General features: G+C 42.8%; 2 protein-coding genes across 6 annotated transcripts; both read right to left on the reverse strand.

The window, feature by feature from the left end:
- Positions 1-3,593: 3,593 nt before the first annotated feature.
- On the reverse strand, positions 3,594-8,555 carry LOC132458134 (uncharacterized). 3 transcript variants are annotated; one of them, XM_060052665.1, is made up of 10 exons: positions 8,496-8,555; positions 7,764-8,157; positions 7,533-7,666; positions 7,066-7,213; positions 6,579-6,793; positions 6,324-6,412; positions 6,107-6,175; positions 5,408-5,512; positions 5,233-5,307; positions 3,594-4,898 (listed from the first exon to the last, which is right to left on the reverse strand). In XM_060052665.1, the coding sequence occupies exons 2-10, from the start codon at positions 8,141-8,143 to the stop codon at positions 4,728-4,730; spliced, it is 1,386 nt and encodes a 461-aa protein (XP_059908648.1). In that variant the 5' UTR covers positions 8,144-8,157; positions 8,496-8,555; the 3' UTR covers positions 3,594-4,727. The 3 variants fall into 3 exon arrangements, with proteins under 3 accessions (XP_059908648.1, XP_059908649.1, XP_059908647.1); XM_060052666.1 differs by lacking the exon at positions 8,496-8,555 and adding an exon at positions 8,362-8,495 and having other exon boundaries at positions 7,533-7,663; XM_060052664.1 differs by lacking the exon at positions 8,496-8,555 and adding an exon at positions 8,362-8,495.
- Positions 8,556-8,999: 444 nt separating this feature from the next.
- On the reverse strand, positions 9,000-25,754 carry fyna (FYN proto-oncogene, Src family tyrosine kinase a). Of its 3 annotated transcripts, none has more exons than XM_060052668.1 (13): positions 25,540-25,754; positions 21,658-21,734; positions 18,353-18,611; positions 16,570-16,666; positions 15,458-15,556; positions 15,116-15,219; positions 14,335-14,484; positions 13,939-14,103; positions 13,413-13,592; positions 12,974-13,050; positions 11,814-11,967; positions 11,212-11,343; positions 9,000-10,815 (listed from the first exon to the last, which is right to left on the reverse strand). In XM_060052668.1, the coding sequence occupies exons 3-13, from the start codon at positions 18,603-18,605 to the stop codon at positions 10,607-10,609; spliced, it is 1,620 nt and encodes a 539-aa protein (XP_059908651.1). In that variant the 5' UTR covers positions 18,606-18,611; positions 21,658-21,734; positions 25,540-25,754; the 3' UTR covers positions 9,000-10,606. The 3 variants fall into 3 exon arrangements, with proteins under 3 accessions (XP_059908651.1, XP_059908650.1, XP_059908652.1); XM_060052667.1 differs by having other exon boundaries at positions 18,353-18,615; positions 25,540-25,753; XM_060052669.1 differs by lacking the exon at positions 21,658-21,734 and having other exon boundaries at positions 18,353-18,615.
- Between the last annotated feature and the right edge of the window lie 1,337 nt (positions 25,755-27,091).

Genomic DNA, 27,091 nt, shown 5'->3' on the forward strand with positions numbered 1-27,091 from the left:
CACAGTAGAGTGTTTATCAGAGCGGAGCCCTGAATCAGAACTCTTTTTACACACCAGTAGAGTGTTTATCAGAGCGGAGCCCTGAATGTGACGTCACCCGTCATCTCGTCTCTGTAAACAATGGATGTTGCGCAGCATTTATTATGACGTCATTATATAGACTCTCTCTCAGCACCCCCCCCCCCCTTGGACTGACTTCCTGCGTCCCTGATGTTACCCCCTATGTTTTATTCGATACATTTCGACAGTGTTATCCCTTATGGGTTTTAAAAAAACGATAAAAACGACAGTGTTACCCCTCATGTTTTTTCCCATGTTGACTGATGAAAAACAAGAGTGTTACCCCTTATATTTTATTTGACAAAGACAACAGTGTTACCCCTTGTGTTTTTTTTCATGACGACCAATAAAAAACAACAGTGTTACCCCTTATGTTTTTATTCATGACGACCAATAAAAAAAGGAACCCCTCATGTTTCATTTGATAAAAACAACAGCGTTACCCCCTATGTTTTATTTGATAAATATCGACAGTGTTATATTATTGCGGGGATCCGAACATGTGCTGTTTAGAGTGTTAACCTCTGAACTTAACCATGCACCATCAAGACACCAGATAACAACATCACAAAGGTTATACTTGACTTTATAATTCGCATGAAATAGAGCTAAGAGTCTACCAACTGATGACATCAACCGGACTTGAACCCCGGTCTCCAGGGGGTTAGGCAGAGTAAACTCCACTGCACCACTGAGGCAATGACAATTCACATTATTCAATCGTCAACAAAGAGGATATACATGACATTAAAATGTATGTGTGTATTTCTATTATTTCCCTTATGTTTTTTTTTCATGACGACCAATAAAAAACGACAGTGTTACCCCTTATGTTTTTTTTCATGATGACCAATAAAAAACAACAGTGTTGTTTTTCATGACGACCAATAAAAAACAACAGTGTTACCCCTTATGTTTTTTTTCATGATGACCAATAAAAAACAACAGTGTTGTTTTTCATGACGACCAATAAAAAACGACAGTGTTACCCCTTATGTTTTTTTTCATGATGACCAATAAAAAACAACAGTGTTGTTTTTCATGACGACCAATAAAAAACAACAGTGTTACCCATTACGTTTTTTGTCATGACGACCAATAAAAAACAACAGTGTTACCCCTTATGTTTTTATTCATGACGACCAATAAAAAAAGGAACAGTGTTACCCCTTATGTTTTTATTCATGACGACCAATAAAAAACAACAGTGTTACCCCTTATGTTTTTATTCATGACGACCAATAAAAAACCACCGTGTTACCCCTCATGTTTTTTTTCATGACGACCAATAAAAAAAGGAACAGTGTTACCCCTTATGTTTTTATTCATGACGCCCAATAAAAAAAGGAACAGTGTTACCCCTTATGTTTTTTTCATGATGACCAATAAAAAACAACAGTGTTGTTTTTCATGACGACCAATAAAAAACGACAGTGTTACCCCTTATGTTTTTTTCATGATGACCAATAAAAAACAACAGTGTTGTTTTTCATGACGACCAATAAAAAACAACAGTGTTGTTTTTCATGACGACCAATAAAAAACAACAGTGTTACCCATTATGTTTTTTGTCATGACGACCAATAAAAAACAACAGTGTTACCCCTTATGTTTTTTTTCATGACGAGCAATAAAAAACAACAGTGTCTCCCCTTATGTTTTCTTTCATGACGACCAAAGAAAAACAGCAGTCTTACCCCTTATGTTTTTTTTCATGACGACCAATAAAAAAAGGAACAGTGTTACCCCTTATGTTTTTATTCATGACGACCAATAAAAAACAACAGTGTTACCCCTTATGTTTTTATTCATGACGACCAATAAAAAACAACAGTGTGACCCCTTATGTTTTTTTTCATGACGACCAATAAAAAACAACAGTGTTACCCCTTATGTTTTTTTTCATGACGACCGATAAAAAACAACAGTCAATCGTCAAAAAAGAGGATATACATGACATTAAAATGTATGTGTGTATTTCTATTATTTCCCTTATGTTTTTTTTCATGACGACCAATAAAAAACGACAGTGTTACCCCTTATGTTGTTTTTCATGACGACCAATAAAAAACAACAGTGTGACCCCTTATGTTTTTTTTCATGACGACCAATAAAAAACAACAGTGTTACCCCATATGTTTTTTTTCATGACGACCGACAAAAAACGACACTCTTACCCCTAATGTTTCATTTGATAAAAACGACAGTGTTACCCTTTGTGTTTTTTTTCATGACGACCAAATAAAAACAACAGTTTTGCCCCCTATGTTTTAATTGATAAATATCGACAGTGTTACCCCTTATGTTTTTTTCATGACGACCGATAAAAAACAACATTGTTACCCCTAATGTTTCATTTGATAAAAACGACAGTGTTACCCCTTGTGTTTTTTTTCATGACGACCAAAGAAAAACAACAGTTTTGCCCCCTATGTTTTATTTGCTAAATATCGACAGTGTTACCCCTTTTGTATTTTTCATGACGACCAATAAAAAACAACAGTGTTACCCCTTATGGTTTTTTTCATGACGACCAATAAAAAACAACAGTGTTACCCCTTATGGTTTTTTTCATGACGACCAATAAAAAACAACAGTGTTACCCCTTATGTTTTTTTTCATGACGACCAATAAAAAACAACAGTGTTACCCAGGGACGCGGGAAGCGCCCCCTGGCTGTAACTGCAAGTGAGAAAGTTTTCTGAAAAAATCAATACTTTTTTTTTTTTTTGCATAATTTTGTCATACAACATGATTTTTCATTAAATTATTGACATCCACCCTTTTTATGATATTTATCATATTATCGGTACTATGCTGATTTTACATAAGCATGTTGGTGTTCAACATCTGTTGTAGCGAACATTCTAAAACTGGTCACAAAATAGACACGTTGAATGTTATCGTTTTGATTCTGTAATCCCGCACGTAAACTGGTTGGTAAAAAAAGAGCAAACACGGGCGGTTCACTTGACGGAGAAACTTTCCTCATATCAGACAACTGTAACTCTGGATGAAAATGAAGGCTTTCTATTATTTTCACTTTCCTTTTAAACCTTTGGAAATAACCTCCTGAATCCTTGTCATAACGCTGTGTATAATCCCGGACCGCAACAGCTTATCAGAGCGGATCCCTGATGTGACGTCACCCGTCATCTCGTTTCTGTAAACAATGGATGTTGCGCAGCATTTATTATGACGTCATTATATAGACTCTCTCTCAGCACCCCCCCCTCGGACTGACTTCCCGCGTCCCTGGAAGGTAGGCCTACTTTTGAATCGGTGTCTTCAATTTAGTAATGGGTATGGTTAGAAGGTAATTCTTCCAACACCCACAATTACAAATAAGGAACAGAGTGTTCCCTGGCTGGATAACATTCTCTTTAATGTAGGCCTATCCTATATCTTCAGAATAACATGTTCTTTGGAAAACCTTTATGAGAACTGTGAACTTGCATTCAACGCAGTGTGAAATATTCATGTACAAACATTTAAAATATTTGAAATATTTTTATTTTTAAAACATTTTAAATAAACCTTAGTCTTAATTGAAAAGTATGTAGTTCCTCAGAAGTTAATATAAACTGAGCATAATGACATGAATAAAAAAAATATATAACACAAATTGTAAAAAGGATACAGCATATCCACTTTATGAACACACAAACACATCATCCTAACCCAAATATAAAATATAAAACTTTAATTATGAGCTTTTGATAATAGACTCAATGCAATAAGATGGATGATTCACATGATTCACATAATCTATTTTCATTCTGTTCATTGAAAGTTGAATCATCATTAACATTGTCCTATATCGACCTTACCATTGAACCTCTCCCAACAAACCCTACCTTTTACTCAAGCCTAAGCCCCTCTGTTCCACCCACCCCAGAATCAACTCAGTCTTACTCTGCCAAGGGGAGGCTGCTTATACCAGCCATCGACTACACACACTCCACATACCGCTAACGCCATACTTGAGGCTGGGGAGAACCCTCAGCTGAAGCCTACTCCCACTTCATAAAGAAACCCCCCCAATATAATCTGAGTTTGGACCAGGGTTAGAATACCAAAGAGAAACAACCAGACTATTAACAGCGTTACCATACCCAAAATGAACCATCCCCATTTCCCTTCTGGAGCATGGTTTCCCGGGCTGCTGAGCTTGCTAGCAAAGGGGCGGCTGGTCCTGGGCTGCTTCTGGCTGGTTCAGTGGCTGCTGGCCAGAGACGGTTGCGCAAGGCCTCCCGTCCTCCACCTCTTAGGCTGGTAGCTCCGGTGTTCATTGTTCATCAAATGCACCCCAGGTGTGCGGCCTCACCCAGCCCCAGAGTCTGTCTGTCTGACTGGGGCCAGGTAAAGCTGTAAAAGCTGTGAACCAGCCATCAACCACACACACTCAACAACAACCTATATGGCATGACTCCCGCCCCTCGTAAGCCCTATACCCCCCTAAACCACCCGGGTGGTTTCTACTGATGTCTGAACGACACCGATGTCTGCATATAAAGCAGCAAGTCTGAATCAACCCCTGGGTTGAATCTCCTGATGGCAAAAATCCTGAAAACATGTCTGAAAACAGCTATTGACATGATATGCTCATCATCATCATTTACAAACACATGAACCCCCCACCCCCACCCCACACACACAGCACCTCCTCAGAAGGTGGCTAAGGAGCTGAGCGTCACAGGCTTGACGATGAGGGTGAGCTCCTTGGGGACAGGAGGTACGACGTAGCGCTCCTCGCGGAGGAGGCGCAGAAGGAGGTTCTCCTTGTCCTGCGGCCAGCGGTACACGTGCGTGTTCTGGAGCCAACCAGGCACATGGCTCTGTGTACACACACATGCAGGCCCAGACACACACACACACACACACGCACAATGCAAGCACAAAGGTCCAGACATACACAACACAAACAATATCACGTTTGCCCACACACGTTTGACCATGTACAAGCGCACACACACACACACACACACACACACACACACACACACACACACACACACACACACACACACACACACACACACACACACACACACACACACACACACACACACACACACACAGACACAGACTTTACAATGCTAATTAAAAACATGAAATCTGTTAGACCAGTTTATTTTAATTTGATGGCTCTAAATAGTTTGCGGTTCTCACCTGAGTTGCAAGGGGTAAGAGAACTGGCACAAAGCGATAATTCAAGCTTCCTTGCTGTATAAACTCATTCTGCATCTGGCAAAAATAAGAGTTTGGAGTTTGCATGTGATTGTTAACCGACATTTATAAGTACCACCTCCTACACAAAAAGAGTACAAAAACGCAGCATGCTTACCATAGAGTAAATATATTTGGTGTGTAGACTGTGTCTGTCCATTCCTGTCCTCTCGATGGCTGCCTTGTAGCCCGAGCTGATTGCTATGATAATCAATACAGAAGGCTGTGCCCATTTGGAAAAATTACTTACTATTACTGTCCAACTGTTTGTAGCCAAAATGCAAAAGGATTGAAAATCAATTAATTTAAACTTCCCATTTCCAATTAAATGAATTCATTGTAAACAACTCTCATTTGTCAACATGGTGATGGGACATAAATTACAATTCCAAAGTCAAATAAGATCCTTTCAGTAGATTCACTCGGTACAACCCGATAGGATATCATGCCCCTTTGCCTTGTAAGTCAAGACATAGATGTTTTAGCAAGGGATTCATAACAGTTAACATTATAACTCAATGATTAAATTGTGCACTATCATGCATAGAGAACAGTGGCATCTGCTGACAGAAGAGGCCACTAAAGTGCCAAGTTCTGTATTGAGTTATTGGAGAACTGTCTTACAGTATTTGGGGCATAACTTCTGAACCGCAAGACCATTTCAAGTTTTTATGGTTTTTATTTTCACAATTCCACATAAACCAATCAACAGTCGGTTTGACAGCATGCTATATGAACATGTATGAAATCAACATAACATATATTTTTTCCTAGTAAAAAAACACTACAAAAAAAGGAAAGATGAAGGAATACCTACATCTTTTAGATAGCTGTCCATCCATTTGTTGATGTCCATCCGTCTGATGGGGTTATCAAATATGTCAATCTGAATGAGTGGTTACAGTGAAACATGGCTATTTAACAGTAGGCTACGTGTTCTGTTGTACCAAATAACCAGCAATAACCATCCTAAACCAATCAAATGCAATGTCATGGGACTGCAATAAATATAATTAGTTAATGTCATTACTTACGGCTGGTCGAAATCCTTGGTTTGTTAGAAATTCAGCGAAAGGCACCATCTGAGAAGCTGAGTCCACAGAGAATGTAATAAAAATGTTTCCTGCAAGAAAAGTATAAAATCAGTTGCTTATTCATTACTATGTATTAGGAATGATGATGAGTAAACGCATTTTGCTGTAACAAGATGGTGAGATCCATCCCTACTTTGACCGTGAAATCCAGAAATGAACGTCTCAACTTTAGGTTGGATTGTAAGGGTCATTTACGGCACTCGTCGGGTAGACTGATAGTCTTCCTCCTCTCGTTGGGGTCGGAGTAGGCACCTTCTCCTGGTGGAACGCCATCCAGACCCAGGTGCTCCAGGTTCATCACGCTCACCTGTGCCAACCGCTCAGCGGGGGGTAGGGCGATCTGCGGCACGTTGACGGAGATACTGCCCTGAGCGTTGCAGTGGTTGGCCGACTCTGCGCCAGAACGCAGGCTGCAGAACAAAAGCAAGTTTGAAATTAGTTAAATTGTTTAATACAGTTTATCACCTGGGGTTAATTCCCCAGGTGAAAAACCTCTGAATGCATCTACAATGCATCCCCTTAGATATAAACCTCAGGAGAGAGAGAGAGAGAGAGAGAGAGAGAGAGAGAGAGAGAGAGAGAGAGAGAGAGAGAAGAGAGAGAGAGAGAGAGAGAGAGAGGTTATTATGGGACTGATCTGTTTAATCTTCAGTTGCATATGTTTAAGTTAATTTCTGTTTACCAGTTTTGTGGGTATTGCATCCAAGGTCTTGCATCCTGACAGGATACGGAGTGTGGGTGAGGTGGATTGCCGTAGGGTTTCACAGCATAGTGCAACTCTCTGAATGGTCCATGTTGTGCATTGTAAAGTGGCCAATCTGCGGAGTGGTCTGTGGACAGAGACGAGGTTTGAGAGGAAGATGATTCACTTCATCTTTAGTGCAATGACCAATTTGTGTCTTTTAAAGGTGGGGTTCAAATAAGGGATAAGCATGACTGGGCTGTTCTTATGAACTGTTCTTAAGCACTCCGTAAGCAGGGGAGAATATGTGTTTGAAGAAGAGAGTGTTGTGCAGTGTGTTAAGCCTTAGGTATTGTATGTGTTTAAATCATTAGAGAATAATACATACATTGGGATCGTATGGCTTTGTGATGCTACAAGGCATCTATAACCTCATGAGATTATCCCCACTACAAAGTCCCCCTTACTTTGTAGTGGCAGGTGAGTGTAACAGGGGGCCGTGGGTCTGTATTCTTGGCCATCGATGTCAGACCTCAGTGATAAAGGTTGCTCGAGCTGCTCCTCGTCATCCTGACATCGGTCTACATAATCACTCTCTCTGCTTCATAATAACACAACAATAAGAGCATTAGTCTGGAGGACACGCCACAGTTGCCAACCAACGTAAGGGGAACGCGTTTCCCCCCCATCATTCATACCTCCTTGTGTCAACGCTCGCTCGCACCGTCGCGTCTTGTTGACAGTCCCAACATCTGAACCCGTCGCTTGCGCCAAACCACCTGCTGTGTGAGGCAGCAGGAGGACCACAGTCCATTCGGGACTGGCTGGTCCATCCATCTCTGTCCCTCGATGGCGCTCCGTGGAGCGGTTCAAAATGCTGAAATGGAAGATCCGCCGAAGGACACCAAACCTCAACCTCTTGTTGAGGACATGGCCATACATGATGGTGGTGTTGACCTGTGTGGCGCGGTTGACAGAGTAGCGGATTAGGGTGCACAGTCACCCCGGGGGTCAAACGAGGCAGGCCGTGTTGTGGAGACGGGCCCTTCGGATCTTGTTTCAAGTCGGAATCCTCCATTTATAGTTGTCTTCCTTTTAAACAATGAGACGGAGAAAGAGATGAGAGAAAGGCAGGAATCTATAGTAGCCAATCACAATAAACTGAATGATAACAACAAGCTAAACAAATGGCCCACTGAATGAATGATGCTCAGAGAAACTAAAATTGCATTGACGTATTTAAACTTTTCAGTCTTTTAACAATAGTAAAATAAAAATAAAATACAATATACAGACCTGTAGAACTGTACGCTACAACAGCAGGCCGGTTAGGAAATCGTACATAATCAGTCAGATAATTGGCTTATTGGTTGGCATTCATTCAGAGAAAGGGAGAGAGGAAGAGAGTAACGAAGCACTGCAGAGCCTACCTGTTCAGCAGAATCGCCAACACTGAGGTATGCAACTTTTCTCCATGCAAATCTCGCTCAACGCTATCCAATCATGGACCAGAACACACCCCAGCAGTCTTTGATGCCATACAGGACAGGACTGAACCAAGTTTCTCATTCAAGGAATGCATTTTTTCCTTAACCTTCAAAAAACTAAGTAATAGTTGAGTTTTGAAACGGATCTGCTCATTAGGGTATGACGTCTGAATGATTATTTGCATATAACTGAAGTTCCATAACGCTTCAGTAACGTCTTTGTGTCTCAGGTGTTGCCCAAGGCAACAACCTGAGACACATGCTCGTCTTTACTCTTTGTTTTACCCTTACATTTGCATCAAGCAATACACTCGTATGAATTTGCATATTATTCTTGGTGACAGCAAAACTATTTTATGCAGAGGAAGCCCCACTTTTGTCGGCAAGTTGTACATTTCATGTGAACTCACGTTTCAAATCAAATGGATAGATTGGTCTGCAGAAATGTGTGGTGGCAAGATTGTTTATTTGAAAACCAGTTGTGTACAATAAACAGACAATAAATAATGACCAAGATGATGTCCTGTAGGCCTATATCTACTGAATGGAGGAGAAGGAGAAACAAAAAAATAATTAATTTTTACTCTCACTCGTTCATACTCATAATCAAATTAAATATAAAAAAAAAGCTACACACAAGGAACCGGTGACCTCTCTTGGAATATACCTCGTCATTCAGTCAGGCAGGGTTATATATACTACCACTGCAATTGCAATCTACCTATGCTTATCGACGTAGGCCTACATGGATGGCAAAAACAAAACAAAAAAGTAACTTAAACTAAACACTTTTGGTCTCATAATCAACATGTTCTTCCCCCTCATACACATTGCGGAGGGACAGTTATTATGTACGAATCATTCTTCATTTTAGTCATGGTAATGGCAGTTGATTTAGTTTGGCCTTAGAAGCTAAAAAGACGTGTAGGCCTATGTGTCAAAGCATAATTCTTTAACAGCCCGCTGCCATACAGTATTGCAACGTTGGCCTACATTTTAAACGGATCGTTTTTAATAAGCAATTCAGCCGAACAATGTTTGCAAGAAGCCAAAAATGACCCAAACGATAATTTAAGCTGGCTCAAAAATGGTTGGCTCAAGCACAAATACGATGGATGCACAGATGCCGTACAAGTCTAGTGGAAGGAGGAGTCCTTGATGCTATAGGCGTTCAGTTAGTGTATAGAAAGCATGAAGGCATTCCCCTACATTATAAGAATATTAATAAACATAAAAAGGCAAAAACAGGCCTTGAGAAGAGGCTAGCAATTGTATTAACCCGGTAAAAAAAAAATGTCCGCAGGGGACCGTCAGAAAATTGTTTAAGTATTGTTGTCCACAATGGCAAACGATTACAGTCCCTATAATTATGCCTATTTCACCTATTTTATTTCTTGACTGAGCTCACGCAATTATTTTTCCTTCATACAACCCATAATTCCAAACTAAGATTTGCCTTTGTATCAAGAAGAATCCACACCTTTCCAAAACATAATAAAAACAAATAAAACAAAATAAAATAACTGGGGGTCAGTAAACAAGCATTCATATTTACAGTACATACAAGGTACACATCACAATATGTCTCATCCACACACCAATCCTTCAGAGTTCCTCAGCCACGACTGCCCGCGTAGTTAGACAGCTGGCTCGTTGCACAGTATCGTCTTAAACGCTGGAACTTCCCAAAAGCAGACCGAAAGGGTGACAGGGTGGATATTGAGTCAGTCTTTCTCTCCTGGTGTTGCTGTTGCTGCCGTCACTCCCCCCTTCCCCCCAGTCCTTCCTTGTGTATGTGAAGAATGTCAAGTCTATCGAATTTCTCAATCGTTTGCGCCAGAGTTGTGGTGATTGATTGTTTGTCTCCCCCTGGTGCTCAGGATGAGGATAGCACACACACACACACACACACACACACACACACACACACACACACACACACACACACACACACACACACACACACACACACACACACACACACACACACACACACACACACACACACACACACACACACACACACACACAGGGGATGACGGAGGGATGGCCGCTCAGAGGTTATCCCCTGGCTGATACTGAGGCTCGGTGGCAGTGAAGTAGTCCTCCAAAAAGGCCTGCAGGTACTCGAACGTGGGTCGCTCCTCGGGGTCCTTCTTCCAGCACTGGACCATGAGCTCGTGCAGGGAGATGGGGCAGTCCTGGGGGCAGGGCATCCTGTAGCCGCGCTCCACCTGCTCCAACACCTCCCGGTTGTTCATGCCTGGACAGACCAAAAGAGCGGGACACGTGAGGACACTCAAAGCAGCCCTTTGCTTTGCTTGAGGGACTGAAACAAATGAATACTAATTCATCGACCCAAACGTTATGTTTTTTTTACATTGCTTTACAGATGGTTGTATCGACATTCCAACACACGAGGGAGACTCATCGCTTATTTATTTTTTTGACGATTTATTTTTGCATTTTTATGCATGTTTATTATAGAGTGAGATAGATAGGAAGGATTGGGAGATAGAGGGGAGGACATGCACTAAATGACCACAGACAGGAATCGAACCCGGGTCGCTGTGTTCAGGACTGAGTCTACATGGTGCGCATAATAGGCTTTTTGACAGAGAGGCGGGATGGCAAGAGGAAATAGTGAAGAGCTGTTGACCTGGGTACGGGACTCGGCCCTTGGTGACCAGCTCGGTGAGCAGGATGCCAAAGGACCACACGTCCGACTTGATGGTGAACTTCCCGTAGAGAGCGGCCTCCGGCGCCGTCCACTTGATAGGAAACTTGGCCCCTGTGAGGAAGATCATTTTTTTCTTTATACATTGATTATTGTTTTTATAATATTAGAATAATGATATCATAATAATAATAGAATAAATCTTGTGTTTTGCAGTAAATAAATAAAATATATATAAAGGAAAATGTCATTCATACAACGTAAACGTACCGTAAACCTCTCTTAAATGTGATGCATATTATAATAAATGCACACGGCCCCTGAATCCTTGTGACTGGTCCATATGTACTATTGCTTAGCGACCCGTTCAATAGATGGTTAAACTTGCTTAAATCAATAGAACCTGGCCAATGAAAGGTCTGTCTGTTAGTATAAAACAAGAAACACAGCGGCATAATGCAACTAACTACAAACTCAAACTTCCCTTTCATTTGGACTATTATTTGGATGCATGCCACAGACAAACAAACATCTTTGGCAAAAGATTGAAAACCCCTCAACGTTGCCATGGCTACGGCGGGTACCTTGTCTGGCCGTGTACTCGTTGTCCTCTATGAGCCTCGCCAGGCCGAAGTCGGCGATCTTGCACACCAGGCTGTCCCCCACCAGGATGTTGGCCGAGCGCAGGTCCCGGTGGATGTAGTTCATCCGCTCGATGTACGCCATGCCCGCCGCCACCTGCACGAAAAATCCCGTTACCCATTGGTCCACCCGCAGACGGCGGTACGGTAGTAACCGGGGGCACGGTGAGAGTTTTTTTTTTTTTTTTTACGATTTTAGAGTGAGCTAGACAGGAAGGTAAGGGAGTTAGAGGGAGGAGAACAAGCAGCAAATGATCACGGGAAGGATTCTAACCCGGGTCGCTGCAGTTCAGGACTGAGCCTATATGCTACGCGCTCTACCGGATGAGCCACCGGCGCGCCCCGGTAAGAGATCTTTTGAGCCACTGAGCTGAGACAGCCTGGGGAGCGTTCGTGGAGTGGAGGTTCAAGATTAGATTCAACCGAATGAGGCCTTACAGGGCGGGCTCTGGGGAGCATGGTGCAATAGCTCCTAAGTGATGACAGTATATGGCATTGGTAGCAACACCCCAGTGAGACTTATTGAAACAGAACAGCTGTTCGCTCTCTGCTGGCCCAAATTCACAATATGTGCTTGTAACACAAAAATAAGAAATTGCGCCATCTGTAGAAAATAATTAGCCTGACATTGCCCGATCAATTTGGAAATGCACAGTAGTCTCAAACAGTGCAATTCATTAAAAAATTCAAGGGGGGTTATCAACGTGTGCAGACCAAATTGCCTCTGGACCTCTACAGCAATGTGCTGTAATCAGTGGCAGCCTTCATGGTTATTTATTAAAATGCCTTAACGGCACTCCGATAGATCACTGATAGACAGTTGTGATTTGCCCGAAGCAGGCCAGATCTTCCGAAATTCATTCTGAATGGAGGGGGGAGGTCAGACCAAAAAAATATGAGCTTGCCCATTCATCTGGTTCCCAAGGCTACAAAATAAGAGACGTCAGCAAACATTTACATTTGTTTTGATAAGCTTGAGTTAACACAGATTGTGAACAGGGTGACCCCATAGGGATTTTTCTGTGTAAGCTAAGGTGGAGCCATAATGACATCACACACAGGATCTATGAGAGATATATGTGTTTACAAAGAGTCTGCCTCACCTGTGCAGCCATGTCCACTAGGTTGGGCAGCTTCAGGCTCCGCCCCTCACCGTCTTTAAGGAAGTCGAGCAAACTCCCTGAAAGATGAAGAAGAAGAGAGGAGGCAGGGAGGGAGAGAGACAGGGAGGGAGGGGGCAGCGAGCCCTGAGATGTAGGTCAAAACTGCAAGCAATATATTATAGATGACGCCAGGCCCCAAATGATGCATCATATTTCAGCTAGTTACTATGTTATATAATTCTATTCCTGACCCCACTCTACTCTCTAGGAGATTCTTATGAATGTTTTGTGAATGTTATTGCATGAATAACAAAGTTTGACGGGCAAAGACTACGCAAGGTATTGAAGACGCACAAAAATACAAAAACAGTGTAATCCTATTCTTGAGAGTCGCTGCCTCCATGCGTCTACATAACAGCAGGACTGTTACATAATGTACCTTTGCTCATGTATTCGGTGATGATGTAGATGGGCTCCTCAGACACAACAGCGTACAGCTGCACCAGCTTGTCGTGGCGGAGCTTCTTCATGATCTGGGCCTCCTCCAGGAAGGACTCGGGGGACATGGTCCCCGGCTTCAGGGTCTTCACCGCCACCTTGGTGGTCCCGTTCCACGTGCCTGCGTGAGGGTTAGGAAGAAGACTGGCCGAGTGAGTTGATCAGAGTCTGACACTTACCCCCCCCGGCATGATGTTTCTCAGTGTAGATATTTGAGGCAAAGCAATGTTTAAAGCCCATCCCAAGCCGCACCATTGGATTTAGGACAAACTGTGAAGTTATTGTTGTAGTCAACAAATGGGCATTTAAGGAAAGAAACATGTCTGAAAAAATTGCTGGAATTTTTTTTAAATGTCCCCTCTTAGCTGAATCATTCATTCAGCTCAATTTCGATACGAGGCATTCATTCATTATGAAGCACTCACAGTTCTGACAGAACGGGGAGAAGGTGTTCCCCGGATACGTACCCATCCAGACCTCGCCGAACTGGCCGTTGCCGAGGCGCTTGATAAGCTGCAGCGACTCCCTCGGGATCTCCCACTTGTCTTTGGTTTTGACGGACAGGTCAGCCAGCCGAGGCATGCCTTTGTGACACGGCACGATCAGCCGGCAGCACAGCCCTGCTGCCCTGGCTGGTTGGGGGCGGAAGAAGGATGGGGTCACGTCAAGAAGTGTTTGATTAATATGCTTTTCAATCATGATCAGTCACTTTTAAACGACCGCCATGACCTACAACGGAAACACTGCCTTGATAAAGCACGATGCTTCCCAACACCTACGTGCGCATACAATAAATCACTAGAAATGGCTTTGGAAACAGGTGTTTGCTAAATGACTCGATATGAACTAGGTCACGGTCTTACCAGAGTAGTGCTGCACTAGCTGCTGCAGGGTCTCAAACTGGGCACGGGTGGTGATGTAGTAGCCTCCACTGTCCAGCTTGCGGATCTTGTAGTGCTTCACGTGGTCTCCCTTGATGTCATCCCAGTCCTGGATGGACAAGGAGAAGGCCCCTGCCAAAGCCGACAAGCATCATGTTAAAGATATCGTTATCAATTACTCATTATTGTTATTATCTTCTATTATGTATTGTGCTACGTTTTTCTCTTTTTAGCAACTTGGGTCATGCAGCCCATAAATACTTTGTCGATACTCCAATTTAGATTTAAGCTTTATTGTTCCCAGCCCCACTCTTAAGTCTCTTTGGATACAAGTGTCTGCTCAATGACTGAATTGAATGTTGGAAACATCCGGTAAAAGGCAACGTATTCCACTCCACTTTGCTCAATATTTTTAGTAAAAAGCTTAAAGCCAACTCATTGAATGAGAAAGGAAAGAGGGTTGATGGAATTTTACTGTTGGAGATTACATAGGATTTACTTTTCTTCTCATTACAGCCAATGTAGAAAAAAGCTGAGTATAAGTCGATTTCCCCTTGGAATGTATTCTGTATACATTGTGTAGTATATACTATAATGTATATTTTCCATCCGGGCCGTAAATGTATACATTTCAAGGAAAAGATAGATTTTGTGTGCTTTTCTACATTGACTGGGACATAGACTTTACTTAGGCATATCTGTGCACTACCGGTCAGCATTCATGTTAACATGTTTGATGACAATGATGAGTTTGTGGAAGTACCTTTGGTGGTTTCGCTCTCTCGGATGAGGAAGGTGCCTCTGGGGTTTCCATTGGAGAGGAGCTGCCTCTCTGCGTCCTTTCGACCCAGTTTACCAAAGTACCAGCTAGCAAGAGAGGCAGGAAATAATAACTATACATTTGTATTATTTCCCCCCTTTATATTGTTTTATGTGCTACATTTTAAAGCTGTGTGCAATGGCAGTGTTTACTGGGCGACGCTGTGTGTGTGTGTGTGTGTGTGTGTGTGTGTGTGTGTGTGTGTGTGTGTGTGTGTGTGTGTGTGTGTGTGTGTGTGTGTGTGTGTGTGTGTGTGTGTGTGTAAAAGCGCTTTTTTTTACTCACTCCTCCGCTTGGATAGAGTCCACTGGAGCCACATAATTACTGGGAATGTAACCAGTTCCTCCTGTAGTGAGAGAGCGAGCTTCCCACCAGTCCCCCTCACTGACAGACAGACAGACAGAGGCAAAAAGAAAGACATTGTACATTATATACAGAGGACATAAAGGCAGAGAGAAAGAGTTGAGCACTTTTTAACTGTCGGTACATTTGTAGATTGCTATTGTACTGTATAATTGACTATATATATATGCTTCAAAGTGGACATTTCCCATGCCTTGAGAGAAAGAGAGGAGAAAAGACTGAATGGGAAAAAAAACATATATATGTCTAATATGAATGGAATCACATTACCAGAAGTAGGGGCCTAGAAAGACATAGCCTGAGGAAGAGAACATACCGATTGAATGGATGTTCATGTCTAGGGTGCCCGTTAAAGAGTGTAGCCTATGGAAACTATAGCAAATTATGCAGAAGGGGGTTGAGTAACAGCCATATTTTGTTGGTAGTTGTATCTGTGTCAAAAAATTGCTATTAAGAGTATTCGGGTATTCGGGTGAATAATGTTGAACATAAGGAAAATAAAAAAGATAATGACTACATTGAACAAATGCTTTGGCCTCTAAATAGAGAAATCAGAGGGAAAATAACTGTTCTAAATTCTACTTAGCAATATGGTGCACTGCCAAGCTCTAAGGCATTGGCATTGCTGCATCTACGCCTTGAAACCCTATCACGACTTAATTAGATCTTGGTCTTTTGTCATTCCTACCATTACTACCTAGTCGTTTATTTTGGTCATTTTATCCAAAGCGACCCTGCCTATTCATGACACCCCTTCCTTTGCTATGGCACTCATGAGCAGGTAGGGGTTAGGCATCTTACTGAAGGATACCTACAGGTTGGAGGACATTGGGGTTCAAACTGGCAGGGCTAGAGTATACCATTCGGTTTTTCTCGATGAATGTTTCTCATCAGAACAATGTGTCACACCATCAGAATGAGAGAATCACAGCCCAGTTTCATCATTCCAGAGGAATTGTAATCGTCCACATCAAGGGGGGGAATAGCGGACCACAACCCTCTCCTGGCTCTCGTTCAGACGCTGGGGGACTTACATGCTGTTGAGGATCTGGAACTTCTCCCCTTTCCTGAAGCTGAGGTCATCCTCCGTGCGGGCCTCATAGTCGTACAGAGCCACGAACAGAGTCACTCCTGAAGGGAGGGGGTAGAGGAGGAGAGCGTTAGCATAGAGAGCTAATCCCAGAGGATAGCAACACATGTGGTGTATGATGGGAGCTAATACTTTTTTGTTTTTTTTAAACCTGCATTTTGTCACTTTTCTGCCTCAGCTATTTAGCCCATTAAAAATGATCTGAACTAGAATGTTTGTCAACAATAAGATGCCCTAACCATGGCAAAATGACAGTAACTGTCTCCAATGATGATATAGTTAATAATTAACAACCTAACTGTAGCTACAACTCAACCTCAATAGAGGTTGTCAATGCTAAAACCTAAATAACGCATATGTTCTGTTAATGGTCTATTATTTTCTCTGAGACTTTTATGTGAAGACCTGCTGCTGTCTATATTGGGCAGAATGAGCCTTTCTTAGTTAGATTAAGGGTAAATAAATAAAAGAATAGTTATGCCTGGTAAATTATTTCCTTGTGCTTGTTTGCTGTTTTTTGTGTGGGCCTATATTATTGCCCATATTCACCAGGTCAAACTTTAGACCTTTAAAGCTGGTAGGCAAACAGTTAACACAGTTGACAGCCTATATAACAGGGAACAATCAGATTATACTGATTTAGTGCGAACCCCGGGGCGAGAGTCTGTAATAGCCATGATTTTCTAATAAAAAAAAACAATTTCATTTTTTGATTTGATCAATGTCTCCGCGAGACAGCCCATAGTTTGAATGTGCCTTTGCAAAACCTTTTCCATCTTCCTGTCAACCACAGGCTGTCCAGAGTGTTCACAACCCTGCCTGAGATTGTTCAATAAATACATCAGTCAATCAATCGATCAATAAGCAATTCGCGCAACAAATTTGTTTCCAGTACTGTGAACATTCTCACCAGCATCTTAGAGACTTTAGATGATTCTTAGGAACTGCAAAGTGCAGTTAATTTAGTTATTGTTCAATCAACCAATCAATCAATCAATCAATCAATGTGTGTGTCGATGTGCCAAGCACTTTGCGTCCTCGACAAACCGATCTATTTTGTGTGTTGTCACCGCCATCTTAGATTATAGATGGTTGGGATGGCCCTGCGTGTGTCATTTCTTATTCATGTGGGCCGGTGGCGTTGCAACAGCTCAGGGGTAACAGCTCAGGTGTTGATCCATCACGGTACGACATTGTTGATATCCAAGATCGGAGAAAACGTATTGCTTGCCCCTAATTCAGCACTGTCGGGCACAATTCAACACAGCACATGATCTTCTTGCGCCGTGTGTTGGATGTGGGTCTTGCCTCTGCCTGGCAGTGAACTAGGTCACAGTGTTTCTCATTAACTCCCAGACCCGTAGCCATCCGTCCAGCACACCGCTGGACGGCCACCGAGGAATATCTTACAGCACTACATGAGGTCATCGGCACACGGGAAATACAGACTCAGTCGTTACGCAACGGCAAAAAGAAAATACCCAAAATGTCACCTCTGATTGTGCTTTAGTCCAAAACATTCAATCTCCTAGCAACAAAACTGTGCGGTTCCAGCATTTGAAAGCACTACTCTAAGCACTGAGGGGGGGGCTGATGATCAAAATCAGCCCCCCCTCAAGGCCACCGATGTCTGTAAACACCGGTGGCCTTGGTGTTTACAGACATCCAAACAGATCGCAGACAAAACGACAAATACACATTCGAAGCCGCCAGGTCAATCAGCTCACCCGTGCCTCCCCTGGACCGGAGTGTGCCAGACTGGGAGGATGTGTGAACTCCTCCGAACACAGTCACCCCTTGCGTGGCGCCGCCATGGAAGTTGTTGTAGTTTGGGATGGCGGTGACCCCAAAGCTGGGGTAGTGCTGCGGAGTGGGGTCCGCCCCGTAGAGATAGCCCACGTTCTGTGGCAGGCTCGTAGGCTCCCGCGGTTCATCAGTGAGTTTAGCTGCTTCTTTATCCTTGCATTGGACACAGCCCATTCTCCACTGTCTTTCGGGAGGTCGAGAGACAATGAAAATAATAGGGGAGAGGGCGAGAGGGAGAGAGCTACAAATTAGCAGGTAGCCATTACAATATATTTAATGAATTGACAATATATATACAAACATTGGACAGACTGTCTCTGCCATGTATACAATACAAAGATCAAGAAAGAACAGGATAGAGAGAGGGACTGGAATTAGCAGGAAGCTAATATTATAACGAACACACCATTCCCACTGGAGGAATTACAGTTCATTATTATAATATTGGAAAGCATCCCCTGGGAGTGACTACCTCCAGCGATCCTTTTGAAAACCCCTAACAACCTGAAAAAAAAGAAGTACTTTAAAACACTGATGCTAATCATAGGAGCGGTTGTGTTTTGACTGGGTACATAGCCTAGCAGGCCTCACCGTACATACTTCAACAATGTACTTATTATGGTGGATTTGTTTGTTGTGAGAACAAGCACCGCACAGTAGCCAGGAATATGAAACGCTAGGACGTTTATTTTGGAGTGCTTTACGAGGAGCCACAAGTTCTTCTATAGTATCACAATGGAATTTCACCACTGCGAATTACAATGCACCACCAAACAACATACTGGGCTCAATCCTAAATCTCGTGAGGGGGATATAGGGAGAATTTAGCCTCTAAATCTTAATTCCCTTCTTTTAAAAGGAGTAAGGCCAGTTAAAAGCCTTTCCTTGACTTTAAAAGACCCAGTTAGACTAATGCACATTCTAGGTTCATGTATAGGCCTCGTCTAAGCCAGGAGGACGAAGCAGTCAAAGTCATAGAAAGTATTTTCATAGTATTATATTTATCAAATGCACAGTATAACACAGTATTCTATTCGGGACAATTCAATTCTTAGGCCATGGCAGCAACAACTACTTAGTAGGCGTTGAAAGATTATTATTATTATTATAAAAATAAATTTTTAAAGTCATCAATAATAGCCAAAATGATATAGAAATAAAATAAGTTTACATAACAGTAAAAAAATTCTAGCAGCTGTTCCGGACACTGTAATGATGGGATATGTAGACATGATGATAAGTATATCAAATAGTATAAATATAAACTGCAGTAATCAGTGCATGCATATATTGCGGTGATCAATATGATCACTGAGATTATCGTGGCTGGTTGAGAAGCTTGACGGCCAGGGGGCAAAATCTGTTACTAAGGTCTGGGGATTCGTGCCTGAACGCTCCCATAACGTCTACCAGACGGCAGCAATGTAAGCGGTCCACTGCTTGGGTGGCTGTAGTCTTTTGTGATTTCTCGTGATTTCCTTAAGGCATCCCTTGTGTGGGAGATGCTTTGCATGGAGAGGGAGGTGGCACAGCAAATGCGGCGTTCCCCTGCATTCACCGCCCTCTGTAGGGCCTGGTGATCAGCATCAGGGCAGCAGCCGTACCCTTAATGCAGCCAGAAAGGATGCACTCCATGGTGCAGCTATAAAGGTTAGTGAGAGATTTGATAGACATGGCCAAACTTGATGAGCTCCCTCAGGAAAAAAAAGACACTTTTGTGCGGCTTTTTCTGCAGTATCATATTGCCTGGACCAAGTGAGGTCATTGTTGATGAACTCTCACTGAGGTGTTTGAAGCAGAAGACTCTCTCCACTTTGGCACAATCGATGTGAATGGGAGCTTCACATCACTTCACCCCCCCCCCCCACCTAAGTCTACGATCATCTCCTTAGTCTTGCATACGTTGAGAGAGAGGTCCTGGCATCATGAAACCAAGAAGCAAATCACTTCTCTGTAGGCGGCCTCATCGTTGTTGGTGATGAGTCCCAGGATGGTGATGCTTTCTGCCAACTTCTATGTGTGGTGGAATTGTGGCTAGCAAAGAGAGAGCCTGCTGAGCTGACAGCATCATTGTCCCACCTAAGCGGCCAATTCACTAACTCTCCCACTCAAGAGATATTTAGTTAAAAGCCCACTTGTTTAAAGGCACTCCATGAATGTATGGGTATGAAGCGAAAGTGGTGAACTCTTGCTTCTCGGCAGATGTCCTCACAGGGGGGTACGTAAAGATATACAAAACAACACCACTCTGAAGTCGATCCCCTTTGGCCAAGACAAGTTTTTGAGACGCAGCTGCTGGAGACACGGCCCAGGGTCATCCAGCGGTCTGCAGTACTTCATGCATCAAAGAGGTCAAGCGTGACCTGTGGCAGGATGCCATGGCGTTTAGTGCGGACTGCACCACTAAAAGAAGCCCATTGGGACTTTTCTGTTCCACCACTTTCAATGGTAGCTACAGCAGAAACACAACGTTAAACCATTCTGACTATAAATCTACTCAGCCCAAATGTAAATCTCCTTCACTCCTGTTTTTAGACAGTCCTAACTTCTTCATCCGCACATCTCGATTCCATTTGGGAATCAGGGTGTGGGCCAAAGCACCACATATAATGAATTCAAAATGGCTACTCAAGAGAGGCCGTTATATATCAACACTGTAGAAAGAGTAGGAGACTGCAGTAAAAATGCTGTTGGACGGTAGACAGGGCCACGTCCTCTGAAACGGACATTCCTTTGGGCTCCGGGCTGTTTTGTGTTAACTGCCGAAGGGACGCCATCGCTACAGAGTGCAAACAGATGTGTCACTCGTTGCCTACCAAGGTTTCCGCCAAAGCTGAGAAAACGTCAACTGCATGTCTCTCAGCGAATGCCTTAATTTTGTGCTGCTTTTATGTCAAGATCAAAAAGATGGGGGCACTTAAAAATCTCAGCGACTTAAAAAGAAGTCGCTGAGATTTAAAGTTTAATGTGTAAAGTTTTAAAGTTTAATGTGGTAGCCGGGAGATGAATGAACTGAAGGGATGCACACTGGGGTCATTATCCGATCTGAACATGAAATAAAATATATATATGCTACATTTTGATCATCTTTCATGATGGTAATCAGGAGGTCTGTTCTGCAAAGGGACCGGAGAAACGCTGGTTAGCAGCAGTCGTACACAATGTTAGCAGTAGTCATTAATGACATCTTTCATTACGTAAATTATACCGGCTTTATGAAACTCACCGACTGTACGCTGTAGTGTCAAGGATTCTGGGCCTTTACTCCTTCCACATTGTCTCACTTACAGTGCATGGTGGCCACTGCAAAGAGAAGAGAAGGTTGCTGTGATCCATTAGTGCCAATGTACGCTATTAAACCTCCCAGAAGAGGAAGAAATTGTCCCGGTGGCAGCACTCAAAGCATAGCTTTAGCTTAAACCCGAACATGATTACAGATGCTGAGACCAGAAACCGGCTGCTTTGCTGAGGAAACTTCCTGGTTATTCTTAATCTTCGTTGTACAATTTTATATCCTCAGAGCAGAAATAGAAAAAAAGCTAACGTATTAAATGTAAAACACATGATTCCTCTGTGATCTTGAATTAGTTAAAAAACTAGAGAGTGTGCAGCACGTGCAAACTATTGACACGACGTGAAAGTTGGAGACAGACTTGGCAATCTATGTTCTTGTAAATGCATCATTATAAATCCCACTGCATCCATTCCTATAGGCGGATAGAGATTAAAACGGGAAGGCTGGGATCTCACATCATTATATCGCCCATGGGGGGATTATGAAAACCTTTCTGCTCTGAATGAAGAGAGGCCGGCGAGCTCCATGGCTTTCAAACATCCCAGGCCATTTTGCAAGCGTTAGAATCTAGGCCATCCTCTGTGTTTACATGCACGCTTCCTGGTATTATTGCTGTTTGCAGAACATTAGCCTAATCAAAATGTACACGCATCGCGACTGTGTGGGCTTGTTGAAGTAGTGAAAGTGCTGTATTTTTGAAATACATCTGCATTAAAGAGATATGCTGGCCTTCATGCCCCAAGAGCTGTCCTAAACACTCCCATCCAACCAAGCAAACAGATGCAATCGCTTGACAGATAGACACATGAATGAACACAATGAACCATATGGAAGTAAAACAATATTTTGGAGCTACAGGAGGACAGACCACTACTCTAACCTCATTCCTTGGGTGGCTCTTGTACCATACAAACACACCATCACCGTCAGAGGCGGAGAGACACGTGTCGTGGACCATATAAAAATGGACATGCATAGTCTGCTTTCTTTCTGTGACTGACCCCAGGCGTTTAGGAATCACACACAAACAAACACAAAGCACAAGAAATGGCGTTGTCAGGGCTGTGAGCCTCGAGTGTCTTTCGTGGCAGTATCTTGGTGTCACATGACCATCGAAGCCCAGACCAACACTCGTCATGCTATTTTCAGATCCTGAAGGAACAGCTTGCCTCGGAGAAGAGCATACTAGAGCGTGATGGAGAGCTGGGGCCGGTGGACGGAGGAGAACACACACACACACACACACACACACACACACACACACACACACACACACACACACACACACACACACACACACACACACACACACACACACACACACACACACACACACACACACAGTTACTGTCCTGCAACATTTAACAGCATGGATGGGGGGGGGGGGGAAGAGAGAGAGAGAGAGAGAGAGAGAGAGAGAGAGAGAGAGAGAGAGAGAGAGAGAGAGAGAGAGAGAGAGAGAGAGAGAGAGAGAGAGAGAGAGAGAGAGAGAGAGAGAGAGAGAGAGAGAGAGAGAGAGAGAGAGAGAGAGAATCCTTGAAAAAATATGAATAATAAAAGTAAAGTTGGATTTGAAGCTTCATTGGGCACCGCAGACCACAGGTAGAAATGAACTACATTCATTTTGAAATGTTTTCACTTTTAAATTGTCATTACCTTTAGAGAACAGAGAAATGGGATGACCTTTCTCACCCATATGGCCAGGAGATCAATACTGGTAAACCAAATTAAAACCATCAAGTCGGGGTCAAGAATTGTAATAGAGATGTATTAATCTGGTGTGTGTGTTGGTTACACCGACCAAACATTAAGTTTTAGTCTGCGTGAACGAATGACATAGCATGAGACAGGGACTAGATTTATGATTATGAAATAGCTCTTTGTGTACAATCCCACACTCATCGGAATCACTTCTTCGATTACATTTCTCTGGTCCATTGTTACTTTGCAGTTCAACATAAGACAACAAACACAACACAAACACAAATCAAGGTCAACTGCTCCCTCCATGCCACTCCTACAGGATCAGAAATCAATGGCAAACAACACATTATTTTACAAGAAGAGAGAAAAATGAATGAGCACCATACAGACATCTAATACACAGGTTGTTTCCTAGGCTTACATAACGGTTTAAATGCCTGCAAAGCCCACAAGTGTAGAGTCAGCAGTGAACGGACACAACAGGCGTTTCCTTATGCGTCCTATTCACTGGTTAATTACAATATTTGCCTTGGACTCGGACAACTGAACTCATTCAGAGTATATATCAACAGCGTCACAATGGCCACATTTTCAACTTGACCCACAAGATTATCTCACACAATGAGATGCAGTATTGGCCTTTCAAAGCACTCTCGGTGTACTGAATGAAAGAGGCGGGTTTGACGAAGCCCACAGCTGAGCCTCATGTTTTAGCGTGGGTTAAGAAACCCGAACGTTGTTGTGGTGCCACGCTGTCCTTGACTGGAGTACGTTGAGTCATGTTAGTTGTTAAATCACTGAGCCCATTATGAAATTACTAAAGTCCATTCTGTGAATCTCGTGACTGCCTAGTTAAACATTATCAAAAAAGCATGTTGTTTTGAGAGCTTTTTATTCTGTACAACATGATACAGAGTATTTTCTGGCTGAAATTGTACTTTACAAAACTGCAACAGGAAGACATTGGTAGAAGTATCAATTCAGTGGAAATGATGATGTGGTTGGCCTACTGTGTGTGTGTGTGTGTGTGTGTGTGTGTGTGTGTGTGTGTGTGTGTGTGTGTGTGTGTGTCACCCAACACCCATTTTGGACTGCCTTGACACATTTCAACCAACATCCTATTGCTTAAATACATCTAAATGGATATAGCTATTTTTGAATTAGCGTCATGCTGAATTGGAAACATTCATAACCTTGGCTCATTCCAACAGTAGGCTGTGTATCGACAATCCTTCAAAGTATACCGTTCAACAGCAGCGGCCTACATTGCCATGAGGCAAAAATAAACATGCTTGGTGGAGCAGGCTATGTATTGTAATGCATTGGCAGTCCTGTGGATTTGATAAATATCAAGCTAGCAAATATCACACATCAAGGACAAATGGATAAAGTGCTCGGGGAGGGCGATTCGTTTATTTACAAAGCAACACTGGGCGAAATAGGTATGTTGTGCAGCCTTCACTCCTGGCCTAAAAGAATAGCAGTGTCTATCTAAAGCTTGTTAGGCTATAGTAAAATAGTCCTGCTCGGTTTACCGTCAGATTCTGAAGGATAAATAAAAGAGTGGCCTACATAAATACATAATTTAGTAAGGGTTTTTAAACTAGAGGAGTGGCTATACCACCGAGGACATGTGTCAAGCGGCTGTGGTGGAACCGTTATCATTTGATGCTTAATTGTGTTACGTGGTCAATGCAACAGGGCTGGGGGTCTTATCGAAATGCTTTTTTTATATATACAAAATTCATTCGGATGCTTTGACGGCGTTGCGTTGGTGTCTGTTCCACTATGGTAAGCTTTTCTGCAGCGCATTCATCCCTGCGGCTGCAACGCAAGCGCCCCGTCCTTAACCACATCAATTCAAAACATTCAGGAAAAAGCACCGCGTAGGGGAGCAAATCAGTTCTCTAGTCTGTCAGGCCAGTAAACCGATGCCTACGTGGTTCCAGAAGAATGTCAAATAACTTGGTTAAAACGATTGAAACACACACAGAGAAGCAGTGTTATTTATCAAGCCTCCGAGAAGCATATTCATTGGCAATCTACACAGCGCTAAAGGGACAATGCGGGTGCAACAAAAATGAGTATTCAACACAAATACGTCCTTACCAGTGACACGGTGGGCTAATCCATCGGGTTTCCCAAAATGAGGTTGGTAGGAAATGCATCGATGGATTTTTCTTCTCTGAGGTAGCGATTTTTACATTGAGAAAATAACAGTGGCATGCCCGACCCTACAACTCATAAGCCCCAGTCGCCGTGCGTACAGATGATGATGGCGTAGGGCTGATGCGGAATCGTACGGACTGGAGCTTGGAATGGCAGTATGTCTGGCCAATCAGCGACTACAATGTGTTGTCCGACTCATCCCTGTCTGAAAAACAGACAGGGCGGTTGCAATTGCAACTCCAGTCCCTGGCCAAGGAATATCGCCTAAAGCCTAGGACACATACGACATTATTATGCTACCTTTCTATTAGTTCAAACGTGACAGTTTTTTAGTCAACAGTGTGTTGACTAAAAACACACTCAGTATGAGTGTGCTTTTATTATTTTAGGACATAACTTTATCTGTTTAGGACACTAAAACAGATGGGTTTATACTCGGATCCTGATTTTATGTAGCCCTTTATATATATATATATATATATATATATGTATATTTATATATATATGTATATTTATATGTGTGTATCTGTATGTCCGTCTCTCTATCTTTCGATCCTTCCTCTCTCAAACATTGACCTCTGTCACATCATGCACGTTACAGAAAATAAATATGAACAGTCAAGTCAATAACCAGAATTTATCCATCCATACCATTAATGAACCTCCTCCTAAAGTGCACCTCCTCATTTCCAACTGGTTTGTTGTTGTTTTTTTAACCTCAGCTTTGCGGTCAAGGGCTGTCATCCAATTGTGTTTGAAAGTGAGACTGTGATGTCCTTTGAGACTCTGCAAAAGAAAGACGATAAATTAACTTGACTCCTCTGTCTCTATCATTAAGAAACCGGCATAAACACACATAGGCCTATCATCTGGACCGGCAAGGCAGATCACAACAAAAATGATGATGATTATATGCTTTGCATAATCACCACAACCACAAGTTTGGCCTACTTAAGACAGACAAAAGAGGCCACATTTGTATCACTCCCAACCTTCTGTTTACAGTCTACATTTAATCTTAATCTGTACACTACTGCACGATGCCCTGTCATCTCTCTTGCTCTCTCTCTCTCTGCAGTGTTACTATGGAGATGTTGCTCGTGAAGTGATGAGAGGGAGAGTGTAGTAGACTCGTGGCGAGCTAGGAGCACTGCATGCCCGCGCCGCCAACAGAGAGCGGCGATAGGCTATCTAGGTCACTGGGATCCACGAGCAGCAGCAACAAGCAGGCTCGATGACAGAATGATTGTAGGAGGAATGGCAGACTTGTTTCCCCCCACCCCATGTCTGACACCTATGTCGCTTTGCGTGACACAACAACGAAATGGACGTGTCAGCTGTCTACCTCGTGCCGTGTTGTTAAAACTTGTGTGAATTTAACAAAATGGGGGACATGGGTTTCAGCTTCTCTGTAATGACGGGGTGCTATCGCCCATGAATTCAAATAACACACCGCCGCAGTCTCCTCGTGTGCTGTGTAGTTAAAATGGTT

Source organism: Gadus macrocephalus, chromosome 5, assembly GCF_031168955.1.
Source record: "Gadus macrocephalus chromosome 5, ASM3116895v1".
Taxonomy (NCBI): Eukaryota; Metazoa; Chordata; class Actinopteri; order Gadiformes; family Gadidae; genus Gadus; species Gadus macrocephalus.

Bases quoted from the DNA above. Each gene is read 5' to 3' on its own strand.
- LOC132458134 (XM_060052665.1), bottom strand. From the start codon at position 8,143: ATGGAGGATTCCGACTTGAAACAAGATCCGAAGGGCCCGTCTCCACAA. The intron at 6,413-6,578 runs GTAAATGACCCT...CTTTTCTTGCAG, and splicing joins CAGTCTACCCGACGAGTGCC to GAAACATTTTTATTACATTC. The intron at 5,308-5,407 runs GTAAGCATGCTG...TATTTTTGCCAG, and splicing joins CCAAATATATTTACTCTATG to ATGCAGAATGAGTTTATACA.
- fyna (XM_060052669.1), bottom strand. From the start codon at position 18,605: ATGGGCTGTGTCCAATGCAAGGATAAAGAAGCAGCTAAACTCACTGAT. The intron at 16,667-18,352 runs GTGAGCTGATTG...CCCTCCCTTCAG, and splicing joins CCGGTCCAGGGGAGGCACGG to GAGTGACTCTGTTCGTGGCT. The intron at 11,968-12,973 runs GTGAGGCAGACT...TTTTTCGTGCAG, and splicing joins TAGTGGACATGGCTGCACAG to GTGGCGGCGGGCATGGCGTA.